The sequence below is a fragment of the Corvus hawaiiensis genome, chromosome 13 (genome assembly GCF_020740725.1).
Source record: "Corvus hawaiiensis isolate bCorHaw1 chromosome 13, bCorHaw1.pri.cur, whole genome shotgun sequence".
In the NCBI taxonomy this organism is placed as follows: Eukaryota; Metazoa; Chordata; class Aves; order Passeriformes; family Corvidae; genus Corvus; species Corvus hawaiiensis.
Window position 1 is genome coordinate 6,233,927 of NC_063225.1, and position 20,611 is coordinate 6,254,537.

Sequence of the window (20,611 nt, forward strand, 5' to 3'; positions counted from 1 at the left end):
CCCAGGGCACTTTGGCACTACATCACAACTGGAGGCTTTTTGTCTTAGAGCATGGGCATTAGCCCAGGAAAGTGCAGAGGGAATGTGACAAATAAATAGCATGTCTTACCACTGCCCTGTGTAAAGGTTATGCATGTGCTGGAAGGGGTAATGAGCCTCACTCAGCCAAGCCAGAAAAGCTGGAGCTTCACTGCCCGCTTGGAGCAGCAGAAGGAACCCACAGAGGATTTATTTAATAGCCAACCCCATGAACAAGCCAGCCAAAAGCGAGCCATGGCTTAGCCACTCTCCTTACTCCAGATGGTATTTTCACATTTCTCTTCCAAATATATTTTTCATAGCATGCTTGAACATGTGAGTCATGTACAATTTCAGGTACTCAAAATGAGATTATAAATGCTGACAACAGCCAAACTAGCAGATAACAAACAACCTTCAACCAATAATAGCCTGAACCTCCGGCTGTGGAGGTACTAGGGGCTACATTAAGGATTGAATTGTGGTTTAAAACAGGACATCAACATCCTTCATTTTCAGGTTCCTACCATACACACCTCACTGAATTGTTGGGTAACTCAGGTAAGCAGTATAAGATGACCAAAGAAAAAAAATCATTTTCAGTTGGGATCTACATGAATACTTGAACTACAGCCCTTTGGGTTAAAGAGTAAATGCCTTTTAACTCATCATGTCACTCATCCAGCCAGTTTCACACATATAAGCGACAAGTGATTCCAACTCCTAATTCTGTTTGCTATAGGCACATTGATCCTGAGAGAGTTGTCCTGGTGATGCTAAAGGCTGTAGCCACAGGGCTTCAGAGGAATGCAAAGTCTAATGCTATGGACTTATTAAACAGTCTAAGTCAGGTGTTGAGCTGGTGTAAATTAACAGAGCTCCATGGAAACAAACCAAAAAATTCCCCAGCCTATGCCAGCTAAGAATTCAATCCACAGTCTCCTTGCAGAAGAAATCATTTCTCTTCTAAAATGGGTATTGAAAGCTGGGATTTGTCCTGCCTGTTTCTGAGCAATGCTGCTTTCCTCCTGAACCATGACAGGAGCTCAAAGGCTGCAAGGAACAAAATTTCTTATCATCATTAATATCAACAGAATTTCACTAGGTCTGAAGATGTCTTACTAGATAAAACCAAAGAATCATGAATATTTGTTTGAGGATTATCACATTTATTTAAATCTTAGAAGTACTTTCCAATCCTATGCTTCTCATTCAGTTCCAACAGATTGTCTTTCCCCCCCAGCTCTCCCAAACCCTAGTGCCATTCTTCCTCAGTTCTGGTCTATAAACAACAGCGACATTTATTTCCCCCCACAAATCCTCTCCCAGGTCTCAATATCCAGTTTGCTCTTCAGTCCTCCTGAGGATAGACAAAGGCTCTTTGACAAATCTAAAGTGACTTTTTCAGTGGATTTCAGGGCAGATAAGATTGAATTTACAGTCTCCCTTAAACTTATAGACATGGAGAGATGGAAACCTTTATGGCATTAAAAAGATATTCTTGTGAAGAGACGGCTACCCCAATTCCCCAAAGGCTCATACCATAATTAAACTGGCTGTTGAACTTCTCACAGTTGATGATGTTGAAGCGATAGGGAACTGCCGACCTCATGTCACAGACCTCAAAGTAGAACCACTGGTGGTGCTGGCTGCTGTTCACATCCGCATTCATAATTAGGTCATACTCAAACCTGCAAAGAAGAATAAAAGAAGAACAAAAGCAGCGGCCATGAACACCTCCTGTCTGCCACTGAACACGCTGACAGCAGGCAATGCAGTCAGATTGATTGATATTTTGTGAGCATCACCAAACACCATTAAATACTCACACTATAATAGTCCAAATATTTTGAGCTCTGTTTTCTTAATCATGTTCCTTCCGTGACATCCAAGTGTTAAGAAGGCATAATAAGCTCCACATCATCTAACCTGCTTCCCTGGCTGACCCTTTCCAAACCCAGGAGAAGGCCACCATTCCATGCTGTGGTCACAGCCCAAGGCAGGCTGGCACAGGCCTGCTGCAGGGGTACTTACTCACGCACTTGGATCGCTTTCCGAAGGTTTCCCGACTCAAACTTGGAGAAAAATGTCAGACAGCCTGGAGCACCTGGGCTTAAGTGACTGCTGTAAAGCAAAGCAAGGACACCTGTAGCAGGTTGCTTCAAAGACAAGCCTTTCCCAGCACCTTTTTTAGGCTAAAATTGGCTTTAAAAATTTTTTTATAAGCAAGACTCTGGGAAGGAGGAAGAGGTGAACAAATCCCTAACCTTCCTATCTGATGCAGCTTTTCTCTCTACTCTTACTTATTAATTCTAAATCACATCTTTCCTTTTCCCAGTAGTCTCTTTTGTAACTATCTATGTTTGCTTTCTTTATTCCAGTTACTTTCCCACTGGACTATTCCTATTATTTCATTAATTGCAGAAGGCACTTTTATAGAATTACTGTATATTTGCTCTTCCCTCATCTGTAGAGTTTCCTTCTCCAACTGCTTAAAAAACCCTTAAATTAATCCTAAGCAACTTCATAACTTTCTCCTACCTCAAACTTTCACCTCTATTTTACTCCAAAGAATGTTCCCCAAGTCACTTATCCTTCCTCTGAATGCAATCTCTTTCAATTTGGAACCCTCTCAGCTGCCTGGTCCTACATCTTCTCACAGACCATAGCTGAGCACTTAAAGCAGTTCACAAGGCCAGATGTTTAGGGTTTTTATTCAGAAACATTGTGAGTGTCACACTTAGGGTACATCTACAACCTGTGACACTGGCTGTGCAGCCACTCAGTGGGAAATGCTGCTTCAGGGAATGAAAAAGCTGGATTCATAGATAAAATTCCCAGCACTGGTCTGCACACCTCTGTTCCAAATCACTGCATGCAATTGAGACATATCCAGGGACAATCTACAGTCCCCTTTGATATATGGATTTTCCTTGTTCTGTCAAAGTTTTGATGCTCTCCTGCGCCAGTGACTTCCACAACAAATCCTCTCCCTGCCATCTCCTACCAGGAATTTATCCCTCCTGTATATTTTCTCTGTTAGGCCTTTACCTCCTGTGTTACTTCTTGGCCTTTATCAGAGTTGATCAAGTAAACTGAGCTCACTGACAGCACTGACAGGGCCACTGGTTGCAGCACTCAATTTAAGTGACCCACCTGGGATCATCTAAATCAAACACAGTTCTTCCTATCACATCCCCCGGCTGGATTAGGCGGCGAACATCATCAAGGACTTTGTCCCTAGGAAAAAGAAAGCAGCAAATCTTAATGACACTGTGAGAAATCTGGATATAGAGTATTCTTCTAGAAGAAATATGAAGAGTCTTAGGAAATTATTTTTAAGGACTAGCAAGAAAGGACTTTCATGTGCTAATTCCAGGTGAACTTTTATTTCCCATTGTGACAAGAGTTCTGCTCCATCCCCACTACAACGAGTTGCCTTTTGGGTTAAATGACTGACTCTGCAAAATTTTTTATTCACTACTGGGTTGTGTCAAATTTGATTTATCCCCAGTTCTTCCCAATCAGTTCCAACTCCCAAGTGGCTATTCTTACCCCGTGAGGAAATATCTGCCATAACTTGCAAACCTAGTAGTCCGACTCATAGCGAATATTGACTCTAAGTCAAACCTATTTCTACTCATTATTAAACAGAGCTTCTCTGATCCCTGAAGATGATCAAATGTGGAATACCAGATTTTCTTCCTGACCTTTGAAGCAATGACATTATGCCTTAAAGCATGATATGATTAGTCCCATTTTAGCTGTAGAGTTACACATGTTGTGGCCATAAAAGCAGAGCTTTTAGAGCAACAGTGCAACAAGATGGTAGAGTGATTTTTCCTCTAAATAAGATTTCTAGCTTATATATTTACTGCAGAAAGAATCATTCTCTCTAGCAGTCAGAAATCAGTGGTCTTGACAAATGCCATTTGATTAGTGTTGATCAACTCTAAAGTTTGGCATAGAATCCACCATCTTTGCTTCCTGCTAATAATCCCCTATACCACTAAAAAGAAATGTAAAGTCACTGCATACAGCCCTACTTAGAACAAAAGAACTGTAGTTTATAAGAGCTTTCTCTCCTAGAACAACTTCAAAACACAACTTCCCACTCATCTGAACACCTAAATAATGAGGTCCTTCCTGAGAGGACAGATAGGATTTTCCCTGAAAGAAGCAGATGGGACCAATGCTGCAAGCACTGAAGTGGCTGAATAAAGAGTAAGACTGAAGGTAAAAACATATCCCAAAAGGACACAGAGGTTTCTCCATCTCTAAAATGAACTTGTTCTCATTTGTGTTCTAACAAGGTCACAGATTCACAACCCAGCTTAGAGTCCCATTACAAATACAGGTATATTGATGAATTTATCAATTTATCAATTGAAATAAATCATTGGGTAGCCACAAAATTTGTTCTATAACTTCCTAAGACATTCAGAGATGTTAGAGTCAGACCCTACATAAGCCAGTTTTGAGCCCAAGAGCTCTCAATGCTCTCATGACATTAAAGCACAATCACCTTTGGACCCCATTCTTGCGCTCCAACACGGGCTTGCTGTAAGGAGGTGGCTGGTGACCCCAGAAATCTGGGAATGCCAGGTCTCTGTAGCCTGGGATGGACTTCAGACTTTTGGCCCTGGCTGCACAGAAATGAGGGCTGTGAAATGGGATATCCCCTCGGTGCTTCTCCAGAAGATTTCTAACTATATCTGAGCTCTCCAGCCTCCCTTCAGGACTAGGATTGATTGAGACCTCACAGTGAGGGTAAAACATTTTTTTGTACCAAGCAGCATCTTTTGGGAGAGGGTACAAAGCAAACACTTGACTCCTGGCTGGATCTTCCTCCTCACAGAAGTCTTTATCCTGAGCTTCTTCAGCAATGTCTCTCTTTTCATCATTCTTATCCCATCTGTATTCCTCCTTCTTTCTGCAGCTCTGCAATGGGACTTTGAAATCCTGTTCCCCTGGATTTGGTCCCATCTCTGTGACACTTTGGTTTCTCCATCTGCAGTTTGGATGTTTCACGAAAGTAGCACTTGGAATGAAATGAGAGGGAGCAGAGGGAAGACTCTCAGTCCTCTCCTCCAAGCTCTTCTTTTCCTCAGACTCAAATTCAAGCTCCTTTAAATTTAAAAAGCAGAAGAAATTAAAAGAAACTACTGACAGATTGTGCCTCCTTCCAGAGGAAAGCTTTCAAGGAGGAAAAGAGGAAATATTTACACATCTCCCAAAAACTGTACTCAACCCAAACAGCCAGAGCAAAATCAGTGCATGGACCCCCTGCCAGCATTTCTCTATCCACAAAGCTGTTTCAACAGAAGTTCTCAGAAACCAAAAGGGTCCAATTGGACATGACTCAACCAAAACCAATCATTCGAACAAAGAAGGGAAGATACTTTGCAAGGCATTTTTTAAAAAATATAAATGTTACAGGAGGGTAAAGGTGGCCAATCTGTCATGCAAAACTCCACCCCACCTTTATGCAGGAGTATGATTTAATCCCATTTGACTACTTAAGGTCACAATCAATATCACAATATTGTGTCTACAGGAGATACATTAAACCAGTGATCTTTTTCAGATTAATATTTGAAACAGGGTTTTCAGTTCTCCTAAATTCCAAAACTTGTGATGAGTGCAATATTCCCTAATTTTTTGTCCCAAACATCACTAGGAAAAAATTATTTGAACTGTTCATTTCAGTCAGTGGCAGTGCAATCTTCTCCTCTTCCTTCAAACCACTAGTTGACACTATTTATTTTTCACATCTCGTTCTGATCTTGATATTGCTGTTGAAATTGCCAGCAAGGATACAAATTATCTGACAGATCTCTCATGTGGCAATTGATTCAACAGTGCTTACTTAATCTACACCCAGAAAAATGTGCATCAAAGATCATTCCTTTCATCACTCATGATTCACACCAATAAACTACTGCAAAAAAGTCATAATCTTTGGCTTTCCAGTCCTACAAGACTTACAGGTTCACTTTTGAAATAGCCCAATCTAGATATTACTTGTCAATACTCCCTTTCAAGTATTTCTTAAATTCTGGAATATTCACAAATAAAGGAAACTGCGCTATGACCATACCTGAAAATTCTGGGAAAGTTCTGCACACAGGGCCTCATATTGTCCAAGGTCTTCTTCTGGCCGATCAAGCACTGGCCTTGACCTCAATTTATTCACATCTGTCTCCAAGTCATAATCCTACAAGAGCAGAATTAGAAGAGCACACATATTACACCTGCCGCCCGAGATGATCTCAACCATCAGTGAACTGAGGATAAGAGCAGTATCTGAAGCTTTCACAGTCAAAGGCTCCTGTGTATTAATGCACAGCCTCACCCATGTCAGATGCGAGAACCAAAGCCAAACTGTCAAGCAGTCAGCCATTGCATAAAAAAAACACCGAACAGGAAAAGCTGGAGCAAGAGGAAAGGATGGAGACATGGCATTGATGACTGGGCATTACATTACAACGTTACGTTATTCAAATTATTACGTTATTCAAATAATTCAACATATCTAAGTGTGTCCCACCAAATGCCATCAAAGAAGTTATTTGCTCCTGACAAACAGACTCATTTCCAAAGCTGTTATAAAAAGAATGAAGTACAATTGCCTGAATGCACCTGTGCCCATGGCATTTCAAACCCTCAGCCACACTTGGGTCACAAAGCAGAATCTCAAGTGTTGTTTGGGCTGAGATAAAAAGGCAGTGAAGACCTGCAATGAACATGAGGTCAGTTGAAAAGGATTTGCCAACTGAGAGCATACTGATGTGTATGTAGCTTCAAACTTGCTGAAGATTTGGATGGAAAAGAATAGATGGTTGATATGGTGACTTTTATTTTCATAGGACTCTGAACATTTCCTGACAGAAGCAGAGAGCCAAGTTTCAGTTTGGTTGGTATTGCTAGCATGCATGGATATGTGTTATGTAGCTGTGAAAATGTTTGTAAATCACATCAATACCAGGAAACATTGTGCAAAACATCTCATACAAAAAAAAAATAAAAAGGCAGTTTGAAAGTTCATTATCCATTCCCTGCTTGCTTTCCCTTTAGCAAGGTTTTTTCCAGGAGATATATGACCAGCAAACCAGACAAACAGTATTTAAACTCATATTCAGAATAAGCTCTTAGGCAAAAAAAAAAAAAAAAAAAACCCACACCAAACCAAAACTGCTTACATCTACATGGTAAATCCTTATGAATAATGAAATAGTTCAGAAGCATAGAGGAGCTGTTACTGAATGAGTAACTAATTAAAGAAGGAGATAAATCTACTATGAGCCTTATTCCTAATGAGCATCTTGACGAGCTCTAACATTCAGATAAAAACAGCCAGACGGGGGCAAGTTAGGACAGTCAGATAATGTGTGGGGGGTTTTTCAACTTCCTTTTTTCATTGGCTGACATCAGTTTAATATTTGAGGAGAAAAAGACAGGGCAAGTAATGAGAACTCCCTTTCACAGAAGTCTCAATCATTTCTAATTAGACTGTATTTGCAACTTCATTTCTTTAATTTGCTTTCCCAAGCCACTTTATGTGGATAAGACTTATTAGCAGCATTCACTACTTCACATTTGCATATGAGCTTGTTTGTATTTTCACAACAAAAAAGTTTGCATCCTCATCCTCAGCTGGTAGGAGTTTTTTTGCCAGTTAGGTCACTGCAGGGAGACTGCTAAGGGAGAATTCAGAGAAGTATTGAATAATTCATTGTATTATTTGTCTGTGTGCAGAAGCAAATAAAGAAAGAATATAGGCTCAAATGCCCCAGCTGTGGCTTAAAAGAACTAACCTTTTCCTTAGAATGGGTGCACAGCCCAAATATGCTCTGATATGGGAAAAAAGAGAGGGTTAGCCTTTCCTAGATGACAAATCAATTTTCCCTAAGTGCCATTTTCCTGGCATATGCCTAGTGGATCAAAGATCCACCATTTATCTCTGACTGTGTATGTGATTCTGGGCAGTCTCTGTGCAGGAACAGAGGAGTCACCAAACCCCCTCCACCATGCCTGACAAGCATGAAAATGAATAAAAGAAATGAAGGACACTTTTTAGTGAAAGTCAGTGCATTCTCCTTTCCTTCTTTCAAGTACCCTCCTATTATCCATGAAGTGTGTTCACGTGGGACCACATGCACCTCTACATTCTCTGCTTGGATGGTCTTTCAGGGTGTCAAAATGGACAACGAAAAGTTTTACTTTCTGGTATGTAGACAATTTTGGGAACTATGGCTCCTATACCTACTTCCTCTTTACTCTCCACATCCTCATTATCCTGCTCTGTTTCAGCTTCTTCCTCTCCTTCGCTTTCACTGTCACCTGCGAAAGTAGGAAAGAAGCAGAGACCAAGGTATTCAACCTAATAACCCTCTCATACCCTGCAGAGAAATACATGTAAACTCTTCTACATGTGCCACACAGTCCACAACCCACCCATTTGTTAATCTCATATAAATGAATTTGGCACTAATTCACCCAGTTTTTAAAGCTCTGTTCTCTTGGACTCATGCACTGCCTTTCAAAACCATGACAAATGTCCCCATGATATGGATCCAACTCATTTTACAAAGCAATACAGAGATTTTCTGCTTGGCTGCAATGATATTACAGGATGCTCTTAATCTGTATTATCTAGATTAGGGTGTTTTACTGTTATGATTGTTATAGTCTTTCAGCATCTTCCACACGAAACTGAATGCAGCAAAAATCACTTATGTGTATCATGGAGCCTTTTCTGCAGAGTACCTATCCCGCCTGGGCTTGAGTTGTGCTTTCCAGCAAGGGCTCCCATCTTTTACTCATGCAGCCTGACTGCTATCTGCTTTTACTTTAGGAAGGGAAAAGGATAATAATTCTTGCAATCCTTTACTGATAAAGCTGCAGGGCAGTTTTTTACCCCCCAAACAGCCAATGCACAGGCACAATTATATCTCCCTCTGTTACTGCGGAGCAGTGGCATCTCCAGCCTCTGTTATACCCACTCCGCTCCATTATTTTTTGGATAATAGGAGAATTTTTTTCCTTTTCCTTGCTCCTTTCTGTCTTTTCTCATTTGTTCTCCAAACAGATTCTCCCAGCTTCAAGAAGACCTGGGAGTAATTTCTTCCCTCTTGAGTGACACTGCAGATTATCAGATTAATTTTAACTGTAAACCTCAGGACTATGCCAAGTCTCCCTTCCCCAGATCCCACACTTAATTCTTATGTCATGCTCCTTTTCCTCCTACTGAACTCTCCCTTCAGCCATTTACCTTCAGATCCCTCACACAGAGGCTCAGTCTTGACATTCCCAGGAAGAGGGAAGGAATAGGAACTTCTTACAGTCACCAGAGGCAGATGCTCCTTGGGGTAGCATTTTCTCAGAATATGAGTCGCAGTAGTTATGATAGGATCCAGACTTTTACAAGATAAACAGTCCTAGGAAACAAAGGAGAACAACATTAAGAATAGTCTCTTACAACAGTCCTCCCTGTCACACACAATCCCCCAGAGTAGAGCTGCTCTTCTGGTGAGAATATAATTCCCTTTACCACTCATGATTCACACCCATAAACTACAGCAAAAAGTCACAGTCTTGGTTTTCCAGTCCTATAAGACTTAGAGATTTACTCTTGCAACAGTCCTGTCTGGTTATCACTTTTCAGTACTCCTTTTCAAGTACTTTCTAAATTGTGGAACATTCACAAATAAAGGAAGATTCACTATGATTGTACCTGAAAATCACGGGAAGTTCTGCACACGTTGCTTCACATTATTCACATTACTTCCCCTTCTTTTTATCACTAAAGAAATATGTCTGGAATAGCAAGACCTCAAGTTCCTGCAGTTCATCTCTTACAGACATACAGGCTGGCACGGACCTCAGGGGACTTCCATCCCTGAATGTCATGTGGGAGACACAAAATCTCTGAGCTCTGCTCCAAGACACTGAAGTCAGGGTATGCTGAAGGAAGCTAACACAGGTGACAGTAGCACTGAAGCAATATGGCTTTTAATAGGGATTAAAAATCTTTGTGGAGCCCATGTATATGTTTTGGCTGCCAAAACATGCCAAAGTCTGTGCTTCTGCACCTTCAGCACAACTATACTCAGAGTCATAATGCCAAAACTCACAGATATAAACTAACACAGTTAACACCACTATTTCAGTATATTCAGGGTACACAAGGTATTCTCAAAGAGAGCTTTCCCACTGTACTCTATTGTCTGTAGTTAAACCCAAGAGCTATTTTGAAAGATCACTATATATTACCTAGTCATAAAAGAATTAATAATTGCAGCATCCCACAATTCCTGCTGCTATAATCCAGAGCAGGAAATAGAAAAGCAAGGATTTTTTAGAGCCCAGGTATACTTTGAAGACACAGAATATTTTGTATTTTTGTTGTGCTGTTATGCAAGCGAACTCCTTAGACTTTTGTTGTAAAGAAAACAAACCAAAATCCCCACAGAACCAAAAGCAAAGACCCCCTGGGACATCATAGAAGTGATGTATGTCTTCATACATCATAGTGTATGTCTTCAATATAACAGAGTCAGGGAGTTTGGATAAAGGAATGATCGTGCTGCACAAAGGTGAAGTTGTTTAAAACCAGTGGGTGCAATTCTCAGAAAACCCAGCCCTCGGATTTGCCCAAATACAGCACATCGAAAGCACGGCCTCCATCAGAGTGACTGAGTGACAAGTGCAGTATCTTACCCAAATTCACAATTTTCACTCTGCCTCTCAGCATGTTTTCTTCAGTGGCTTGGAACTAAGGTTGAGCTCAACAGGAATGCAACTTAAATAAGCAGCACAAATGTGCTCTAAGGCAAAAGAGAAATATTACAATACATTCTACTGCCATTTCATAATTTTGCATCCCTGCAGCAGAGCTAAAATGGAACAAACAAGAGCAAAGAATAGATACTTCTGACAGACCATAGTTAGGATTTGGGCTGGACAAAAAACTCCAAACAGTCCAAACATTCAGCAGAATCAGGCAGAAGGCCAAAAGAACATAACAAAGAACATAAAATGGCCATTGGAACACGGGTCCTGCCTGACTAACCTGATCTCCATCTAGGAAAAGATAACACTGTTTAGTGGTGGACTTGGCAGTGCTGGGTTAATGACTGGATTCAATCCTAAAGGTCTTTTCCAATCTAAATGATTCTGTGATTATAAAGTACTTTATTATAAATCGGGAACAGGAAAATGGCTGTATTGGGGTTCTTTAGGTTGCAGAGGATTTTACTCTGTTTTCTCATGTATGATTGAACAGCATTATAAGATTCAGTGGGATTAACCAGGATTCCTGTAGGGAGGCTAGAAAAAAAATCATCTAAAGCTGACATGCTTACAAGACTCACTACAAGAATTTTAATATGTATTTCTCTGGCTGTTTGGAAAGAGGGGGACAGAAAAGAAAATTATGAAAGCATCTCCAAGGAAAGTTTTATTATGAGTAGAGCAAACACCAAGAAGAACTGGTTTCTATTTCTGTTTCAATTTATTCACTGCTTCATATGGTTGCCTTTGCTTGGTTGTTATTAAAGGAAAGATTAGGAAAGTCTGTCTACATGTGGGAACAGGCTAATATTCTTAATAGTCTACTAGTTTAGTTTACTAAAGCTGTTCAGTTTTTGCTAAAACAGTGAGCACAGGACTGTTTAATTGCCTGCCTTGGGACAACCATCTTAATTCACTGCCAAGTGAATTTAAATAATCAAGAACATGGCATTTTCATCCAGACAATGAACTTCCACACTTGGAATTACTCAATGATGCTATTTGAAAGTCATATTTTTCTTTACAGCAAATTAGCTCACAGGTACAACAAGCCTTCAGATACCTTAGAGGGAATTTGTGGGACTGTTTTCATTACCACTCATAAAGTGCTCTCTGATTCCAAGGTAACACTGTTTAAAAATGACTAAAAATTATTACGTCAGTGTATTGGAAAAGCCCTTTTTACTGACACCTGGGAAGAAGACAGGAGACTGCTTTGTATGCGTGTAAGCTATCCCATTTATTTTATGGTGGGATAATGTGAATGAGGGAAGAGTAAATCCTTAGCTCAGAAAAACTCTTGTAAAGCTAACCCAAATTCAGATCTGCTCTTTAATCTCCACACTCAATCTCTTCTCCACTGAACCTGGAATAGATCAGATATTATGGTATGTTATACATAGAAAAAAAAGGAGGTTTCAATACGACAGTAAGATAAAAGATAGTGATGCTAATGGATGCTCCTACTGACAAACAGAGTGGAATGTAGGATAATATTATGCTGAGTACTATGGGAAGGTTAAAGAGAAACAAGACAAGTTTAAGAAACCAGATGGAAAAGTGATAAAATAACAAGATAACGTTCCATGCAGCATCTCTCCAAAAGCACATACAAACCTGTTTTCTTCTCTTAGAGTAGCAGTTCTGTCACTGCACACAAAACCAACCAGTGCTAATGTGAATATCCCATTTAACTGTCAGGAAAATCTAAGTGCACCTAGGAAAAAGGAATGGGAACAGAAAGTACTTCCTTTCCATGAATGATTTCATTATCTAAAATTATTTTTTATTCCAGGTAGAAGTTGAATTCAAAATACCTCTAAATTCCCCTAAAATATCTCTAAACTCTCCTCAAATAGAGTAACAGTAATTTCTAATCCATGTGAGGCGACAGTTTTTGAACTATTGGCTCATCCTGTAAAGACATAAGCTTAAGGGCTATTAAAAGCTCAGGTATTTCATCTGTCCATCAGCCCAGACAATAGGCAGCCAGAGAGGATTCAATTGAAATTCTACTGGAGTTTACAACAAACCCATCTTGCGAAAATGGTTTTCATTTCAATAAATATATCTGTATAAAGAAGAAAAAAATATATTTAGAAGTTTTAGAAGAACTTTTCTAGACAGATTTTAACACCTTAAAAATCTCATTAGCTGCTCAGAGTTTGATGCAGGTTAATCACCATGGCCAGCAAATTCCCTAAAGGCACCAAAATACTGTCCACACAAACAGGCATCGCTTTCCCACTCAGGAGTGGTTTGTCTTGTCCTGTCTTCATCTCCTCTCTTGCTACAGCCTGTTGTCCATCTCAGGAGACAAGATTTCCCATCCTTCTATCATGAAAATTATGAAGATTTTCATGGCAGCAGCAGCCTCTGCCTCAGGTCAGAGTAGGGAAGAGCACGAGTGAGACCCCCTAGGGCTGCCAGACTCCTGCCAATGCTTCACATCTTGGAGAGACACTGCAAGACTGACAATATCCCAAAGAAGCAGTGAGAGAATATTGAGCTTTGAATTTATTAACCTTGGTAATTTCTTGTCCAAGGTCTTCCTAATAGCACACACTGGGAAGAAAGCAAACTGGAGGCCCCTGAAGCTGTCATTTCCGCTCCACTTCTGACCTTTGGAAGGATTAGCATTATCAGGGCTTACTGCAGCCTTAGCATGTTATTTCCTGTTTGCTCACCCAAGGTGACCCCACGTTCACACTTCCTATGCAGTTGCTCCCAGGCTGAGCTATCAGATGGTGTTAGCTCAGAAAACTTCACGGGCTGTGGAAGCCTCTCGAGAGGGAAGGAGCCAACATCCACTCTCAAGCAGCTGTTTCCATCTACCCTATTCACATTTATCCAGACCAGGGACTTCTCATTAACAGGGGCCATAATCCCCTGGGAGGTCTGCTGGCTCTGGCCACCTCATCCTACCTAAAGAAATGGTCAATTCCTCATGTGGAAAGTGAGGTGAAAAAATCCCAGAAGCCTCCCATACACTGCTAGTAAGAAGTGACTCACAGAAGAATCCTTCACGACAATGATGGGGAAGGGGAAGAAATAAACACACTGGATCATAAGGCAATGGATTTTTTTAAGGGAGAAGGAGGCAGGCTTTTCTTTCTGATGGTTCTGGAGTGAGATAATGCATAGCCAGTAAGAATGAATGAACCACTCCTGTGGAATCACACAGGTCTACAATGGAAGGAATTTCCCTAGTCACTTCTCCAAAGCAGGATAAGGAAGCGTTTTGCTGAGAGACTGAGAAAACTCCCACTGTTCTGTACCCACCTTTTCTATATCTTACAGGCATTCCATCCACAGGACCACAGCATCTTTCTTCAACTCACATTATTGTCTCACAGGATTAAAATTTAACCTCCTGAAAAACTGTTGATGGATGTTTCTCGTTAGGAAAGGCTTGGCTAAGTGAGCAGTTTGTTTAAAAGGCTGATTGAGTGGAATTATCTGGATATTGTAAAGGAAAATCTCACAAAAGACCTAAGCAATTCCCTTATAGAGATATTGAATTATTCTTCAGGAGAAGTCCAAGCAGACAGCAGGATGCACAGGGAAAGAGAAAAGAAGCACTAAAAGCATAAACTAGAATTCCCATGCGTCCCCTAGGAATGAAGATTTGTTTTAAACTGAAACACTTCAGCTTTTCTAAAGTACTAACAGTGTAAAAGTCAATATTTCTTAATGTTACCAGTTTTTTCATCTATATGTCCTATCCTGAATTCATATAAGGATGGCATTTCCTGCAGTGGGATGTAGAACCCAGCACTAACCACCAAGCCACCTCATTTAAACACAAAAAGCAGCATTTACCTGCACACTTGTGAAGAGAATCTCCATTCCCCGGGAACCAAGGAAAGTCTCCCTGCCCAGCTGGATGTTGGTGATGTACTTTAGGCAGAGCAGGAAACCCCTACGAATGTAAATGCAGTTGTTGGAGACATCATTGCGATGCCAGTCTTGGTAGAGTCTCAGCAGTTCACCCAGGTAGCCTCTGTTCACTGCCCGGCGGCTGTTCGACTCTGAAAAGGAGAGAAAAGGCTGAATTAAACTCCTTCCTGTTTGATAGTTGTGGCTACTCAGTGCTGGAACTCAGACTTTAGTGCCTGCTCATTCTGGCTTAATGGTCTTGGTTAAAAAAAATATTTTTTACCTTTTTTTTTTGTCATTTAAAATGGTATTTGCTAAACATGAGCTATGTTCTTGGAATCATACATGAAAAAAAAGCAGCAGTGTCCTGTCTGGAAACAGGAATCCCCCCACATGAACCAAACCATGAGCCTATATCTCCCTCCAAGTGCTAATAAACTTAATTCCAGTTGCAGCACCATGAGATTTCCTGAAAGTACCGAAGCTTGTGAGGAGTGAGAAAAGCTGAAGATCAGTAAGAGTAGTCAACAGCATAAAACCTTCACACAGTGCTGCACTTCAGTCCTGAGAGAACACCTTGCTGAGATCAACAAATTCAAAAACCTTGTGGCTGTACAGTCCTGTCACAGCCAGAGAAATTATGTTTAACTTCTAAATGTATTCCCACAAATACCTGTATAATGAAAGCCATGAATCAAGTGATTCTGAAAACCCACAGTATTTAAAAATTAACAAAACACCAACATGAGCAATAGCAGTTTGGGTTTCTTTTCTGTTGCTTTCTGGCTCCAAGATTTTAAAGGTCACATTCAGATAGTGTTCAAAGGCTTAACTGCATAGGCAAGAAAATTTAAAAAAAAAAAAAATTTCAAAAAAGCTTTACAAAAATATAAAAGGGGACCTATAATATTCCCTTAATCATGTAGCTCCAGGATATCAGACTGCAAGGAGAAGTTGATAAAGCTTGTCTTATAATACAAATTCTGCTAAGCATTCTAAAACACATCCCTTCACCTACTGCATTCCTTGCCCTGCCCCTCAGGACAAACATGAAGCCATACCAGACTCCAGGCTCTCTCCCTTCAAACCAACCCTGCCTAAGTTTTCCTGACTGGTCCTGACATTCCTTGCTGTGACACACATTAAAAGCTGTCAGGAGCTCAGTAATCAACTGAGGGGCCAGGTAGCATATGTAAGGCAGGAGCTCAGCTCTCTGAATAGCAATTAGCATTTGCAGCTCACAACAGATGGCTCTTGGTACCCAGAGCTGGTGGGCTCCAATCCATTGCCAGTTCATTAAACAAAGTGCCAGAGCCTCTCACACCTGAACTTTAAAGCCATCAGTGGGGATTCACAGGACAGGAGAAGAAGCTAGAGGTTAAGTGGGAGAATAGAAAGATGCTGCCTGAAGAAAATCAGGAAGAAGAGAAGGGATAGAAGGAACAAGCAGGAAGCAGCATGGGCAGCAAACCTAGATCCTGGTGATGAAGTAGATAGAGACATTGGAAAGGGGAAAGAAGTCACCTGAAGTCATCTCAGTCTGCTCTCTGCAGCAGATTAGCAAACCCTTACCTGGAGGAGGGATTGGAGGGTTGTTCTGCTACCTGGCCTGGTCCTGCAACTTTCTCCACCACTGGCACCATCCAGCACCCACAGCCCGGGTTGCCAACTCATTTTAATGCTGCTCTGCATCTTCACACCACCCTGCTGACATGCCCCTGCACTGACCTGCTGGCCCCACAGCTATTCCAGTCCTACACAGCTCAGCCCAGGCTCCCACACCTTGGCCTGCAGCTCTCCAGCACTGCCTCCCCTTGCTCTTAACCACCTACACTAACTCTGGATTTCGAGGTTCAGTGGCTGTCAGTGTGTAGAAGGTCACCCTCCTCCTTTGACCTTCACTCTGTATTTCTGTTTTCTATTTGACTCTCAGTGAAAAAACTTTAATTGCTTGAGAATCCCTTATCAATCCCAATGATTTTATTCATGATTTCCTGTTAATCCTCAACCAGCTGTCATGTTTACTAACCTGCAGGATGACTAACCCCTTAAATCAGTCAATCTTCCTTGAAGAATTACTGAGGAAGCTCTGTAAAAGTCAGTGAGTATATAAAACATGACAAGAAGAAGAGAGTCAGGGAGCATAAGGTAGGGACAGTTTAGATCAGACTCAGAGCTTCCCTGAGCTGTTCAGGGACAGATGAAATTGGACCAGATGTAGGGTTTTATAGCCTCTAGCACTCAGTGCTTGAAGTCTAAGCTTTCTGTGTCAAAGTCAATAGGAAGAGGGAAAAAACTGGGAAGAACTATGTGTAGAGCTTCTTGGGGAATTTATTTAAAAAAAAGAAAAGAATTCTCTCAAAGTGTTCTGTGATATTTTTTTCCCCTGTCACATCTTTTAAGACAGATTTCTACATTTGAATCTCAGCTCCATGGGGACCAGAACACACAACTGTCCTATGCTTTAGTTTTAATACTCATTGAAAAGCATGGAGGAAGGTGAGCAGAATAATTTTGTCCTTTCCTCCCAGGTTTTCTGTAGTATTACCACCTTTAGGATCAAAACAGTCACTTTTCAAAATGAAGCTGAGATAGTCTATTCTGTGAGAAAGAGATGGAGAGGCAGGACTACAGTTTCCTGAGCCCTTTGATCAGAAGCAATGAGAATTAATTGCTGAAGGGGCAAAAAACACATTCATTTTGTTTCTCCTGTCTGATTTCATTGATTCTCCTCTGCTCTCCTGTGCTGTCAGTGTTTTTCTTAATTTTTTCTTCCATTTTTTCAGTTCTATAGTCAATAAAGTAGTGAATAAATGAAGGAGGAAGTATGCCAAGATCTCCAGAAGGCAGAATGGAAAACGGAGGCCTCTCCACCTGTCTGTGTCTGTTGGTCTCTCCATCTAGGGAGGCACCAGCATGGGTATCTCTCTATATTTTGGCACAAATACAGATGGTGGAAATGAATCATACAGGTACAAGCAGCTACAAGCAGCACTGCACAGATTGGCAGGCAGCAAGGACCACCCCTCCTGGAGCGAGTATGCACAATCTGTGTGGCAAGTGGCAAAATGCCTTGGGTCTTTTGACCCTCTTACTGATATTCTTTAGTTAGGCCCTTTCCTTCTCCCTGGGTATGGTCAGTGGCCAGTGGAAAGGGAAGTTTTCTTACCACACAGCTTTCAGAGGTGCCCAGGGATGGTGCTTCCTATTTTGAGTGAACTGAAGGGACGCCTGTTGTGTGAGGTCACCAGTGAGAACTCGGCACCAAACCCAAAAAACCTGTTTTGGCTAAAGACTGGGCTGATAAGTGGCCAAAAATGCATCAAGAGCAAAAATCTGACTCTACAGCAACCACTTTAAGCTATAAATATCTGCAGCCATCAGAAGAGCTCTCCCTTCGCAGCAGCTGGATGTGTGGTACTGACCGCCCCTTGAGCAAGGACAGCTCTCAAGGTTACCCCTCAAGGCTGAGGGATCCCTTGCCTGACACCAGACATGGATTTGTGTCATGGATAAGTGGCTTTTTTTGCATGTGTGTGACATTTAAGACACACGTAGTACAGCTTACATGATCATCTTTGTATCCCATACTAACCTGAAGTGCAGTAAATCGAGTATTGCCCCTCAATCCATCTGTACTTATTAAATATTTTCCATATCCAGGTTTATTGATTAAAACTAAACTACTACTAGACCAGATCTGTCTGAGCAATCTCTGACTCTTCTCCTAGACAGTCTGTCTTCCTAATCTTATTCTGGCATCTCTGACAGGGGAGCACTGTCTTCACCAACACTCCCAAACCTCTCCCTGGCATTCTATTTTCTTTGCAAGAGTTTCAGTTCTGCCTGATGAGACCGGAGTGAGAGGAAAATGCTCAATGCCTTCTTAGTTTCCAACATTTCTAGAACTGCCCCTCCATTTGTGGCTTCCAGAGCAGTGCTGCTCATCAGTGAAAGTCTGAGAGCTGCAGCTCAGAACATTTGAGCTGAATCATCTGTGCATTCACCAGAAACATCTGACATGAATCTCCAGCCAACATGCAGAAGCCTCAAATGGCTAAAGTTGCATCTAAATTAGCAAGGGAATCACGCTAGAAAGAAATCCCCAGTTTTGACAAAATTCTTGTTCTGTGTTGGGGGACAAGGACAGACTCTAAAGTCAGGTTTACAGCCTAGTAGATGAAAGCCCCGTGACCACCAGTGCTTCTGTGGACATTTCTGAAGCCCTCTTTGCAATCCAGTCCTCTTTGAAGTGTTTGCCAAGAACATGGGTACCTCTGGAAAACATGCAGTGCATTTAATCACAAAACTGAATTACAGTCAACCTGAAATATGATGAGCAATGCACTGCTTACCAGGCAGAACAAAGAGATATTTATCTTTCTGTCTATCTGCTTAAATCTCTTTGTTGATGCCACTCAGCTGATTCATTATGCCAAGAACATACTTTGCTACAGCTTGGAGATAAGAATACTCTGCTAAATTAACCCTGTGGCCCCTAAAGCAGTGAAAGGAATAAGAAAAACTCCAACTTCCCCCCTTTGCTCTAGTCGTTTCCCCTTGGGAATGGAAAATGCAAGATAGCTCCTACAGCAAAGAGCACAGCTGTTTTATTTGGTCATTGAGAGGTCATTTTTGCAGAGAAGAGCACAAGGGCTCCCTCTAGAAACAAAATTAATTGTGCCCATGAAGAAACTGAGTCACACATGAAGCACTGGGATCACTTCAGAAGCTGCTATTAGCTCAACTCACATTGGAAGCCAGAAGACTGCCCTGTAGTTTTGCCCTAAACAGTTTCCCTTTTCTCCTTTGCTGTTTGATATCACAGGATTTTCTGGTTGCAACTCATCAGAAAACCAGAAATAAATAAATAAATAATAAAAAAATACAGTAGCACAAAATCTACAGTGTGATTTTTTTGACTGAAGTGGTTTGAGAGAGCTTTAATAAGGATGTCAGAATTTGGAAGACTTCCTCAAATTCAGGCACTAAATTTTCTGAAGCCAGATCCTCACTGGAGGCACAAACACTGCCCATGCCAAGACAAAGAGGTAAACAATCATTATTACAGATGCCAACAAGAAAAATGCAGGTCCTTGACACTTAGGTTTCATTACACCCACCCTGAGAGGCAAAACAGCAGGAAGTTGCCATGCCCCAGGAGATGAAAGAAACCTTTTTCTCTGGAGCACTGAATTACTTTCAGTTTGGGATATGTCTGTGAATGAAGAGTCCCAGGGAAGGGAATATAAAGGACATTGAAAAATAATTTTCTTTCCCACAAAGTGGCTCTTCTCAGAGAGATAAAAGTACAGGATCAAGACTACTTGCTTCCCGAAATCGAGGAAGAAAAGTCAGACACAATGCTTGGTTTAGATTATTATGAAAGGAACTGCAAAATTCAGCTCCAATCACAATATTCTACATGATGTGATGATGGATTTGGAACCAGACTGATACTGGAGTTTGAACCCAGAGATGGATAATAAAGACTTAAACTGATGATGAGAGATGAGTACCTGGTGCAGTATTAGGCAAATCCCAGACATGGTGCTGTTGGCTACAGGAAATGGGATGGTTTAACAATGGGGTGTTTTGACTCGAGATCAAAGGCCTGCCTCACTAGATCTGTTGTGAAGCATTATGAATTCTGATGTAGAGAGTACAGGCCTTTCACACGCCCTAATCCGCTTCTGTGCTCGAACATCACTTTCTGCTCCTCAGAGGTACTTGCCCCTCCTTGATGCCAACATAAAAGGAAAAGAACGACAGTGATTAGTTTACCCCAGAAGCCACAACACACAATCCTTATGGTTCGACAAGAAAATGAAAGAAGTGGGTGAAAGGTTAAATAAAGGTTAGTTGATGAAGATGGGGAGGAAAGAGTAGGAAATGAGAGATGAAAGTCTGTGGGGGAAGA

General features: G+C 41.2%; 1 protein-coding gene across 1 annotated transcript in view; it reads right to left on the reverse strand.

Annotated features, from left to right (window-relative positions):
• AGBL1 (AGBL carboxypeptidase 1) overlaps positions 1-20,611 on the reverse strand; it is a 272,244-nt gene that overhangs the window by 203,638 nt on the left and 47,995 nt on the right. The window contains exons 7-14 of the mRNA XM_048318195.1: positions 14,635-14,843; positions 9,293-9,458; positions 8,288-8,361; positions 6,119-6,235; positions 4,544-5,145; positions 3,175-3,258; positions 2,053-2,139; positions 1,561-1,709 (exon numbers count right to left, since the gene is read on the reverse strand). Coding sequence (XP_048174152.1) covers positions 1,561-1,709; positions 2,053-2,139; positions 3,175-3,258; positions 4,544-5,145; positions 6,119-6,235; positions 8,288-8,361; positions 9,293-9,458; positions 14,635-14,843 — 1,488 coding nt within the window. The remainder of the gene's footprint in view (positions 1-1,560; positions 1,710-2,052; positions 2,140-3,174; positions 3,259-4,543; positions 5,146-6,118; positions 6,236-8,287; positions 8,362-9,292; positions 9,459-14,634; positions 14,844-20,611) is intronic.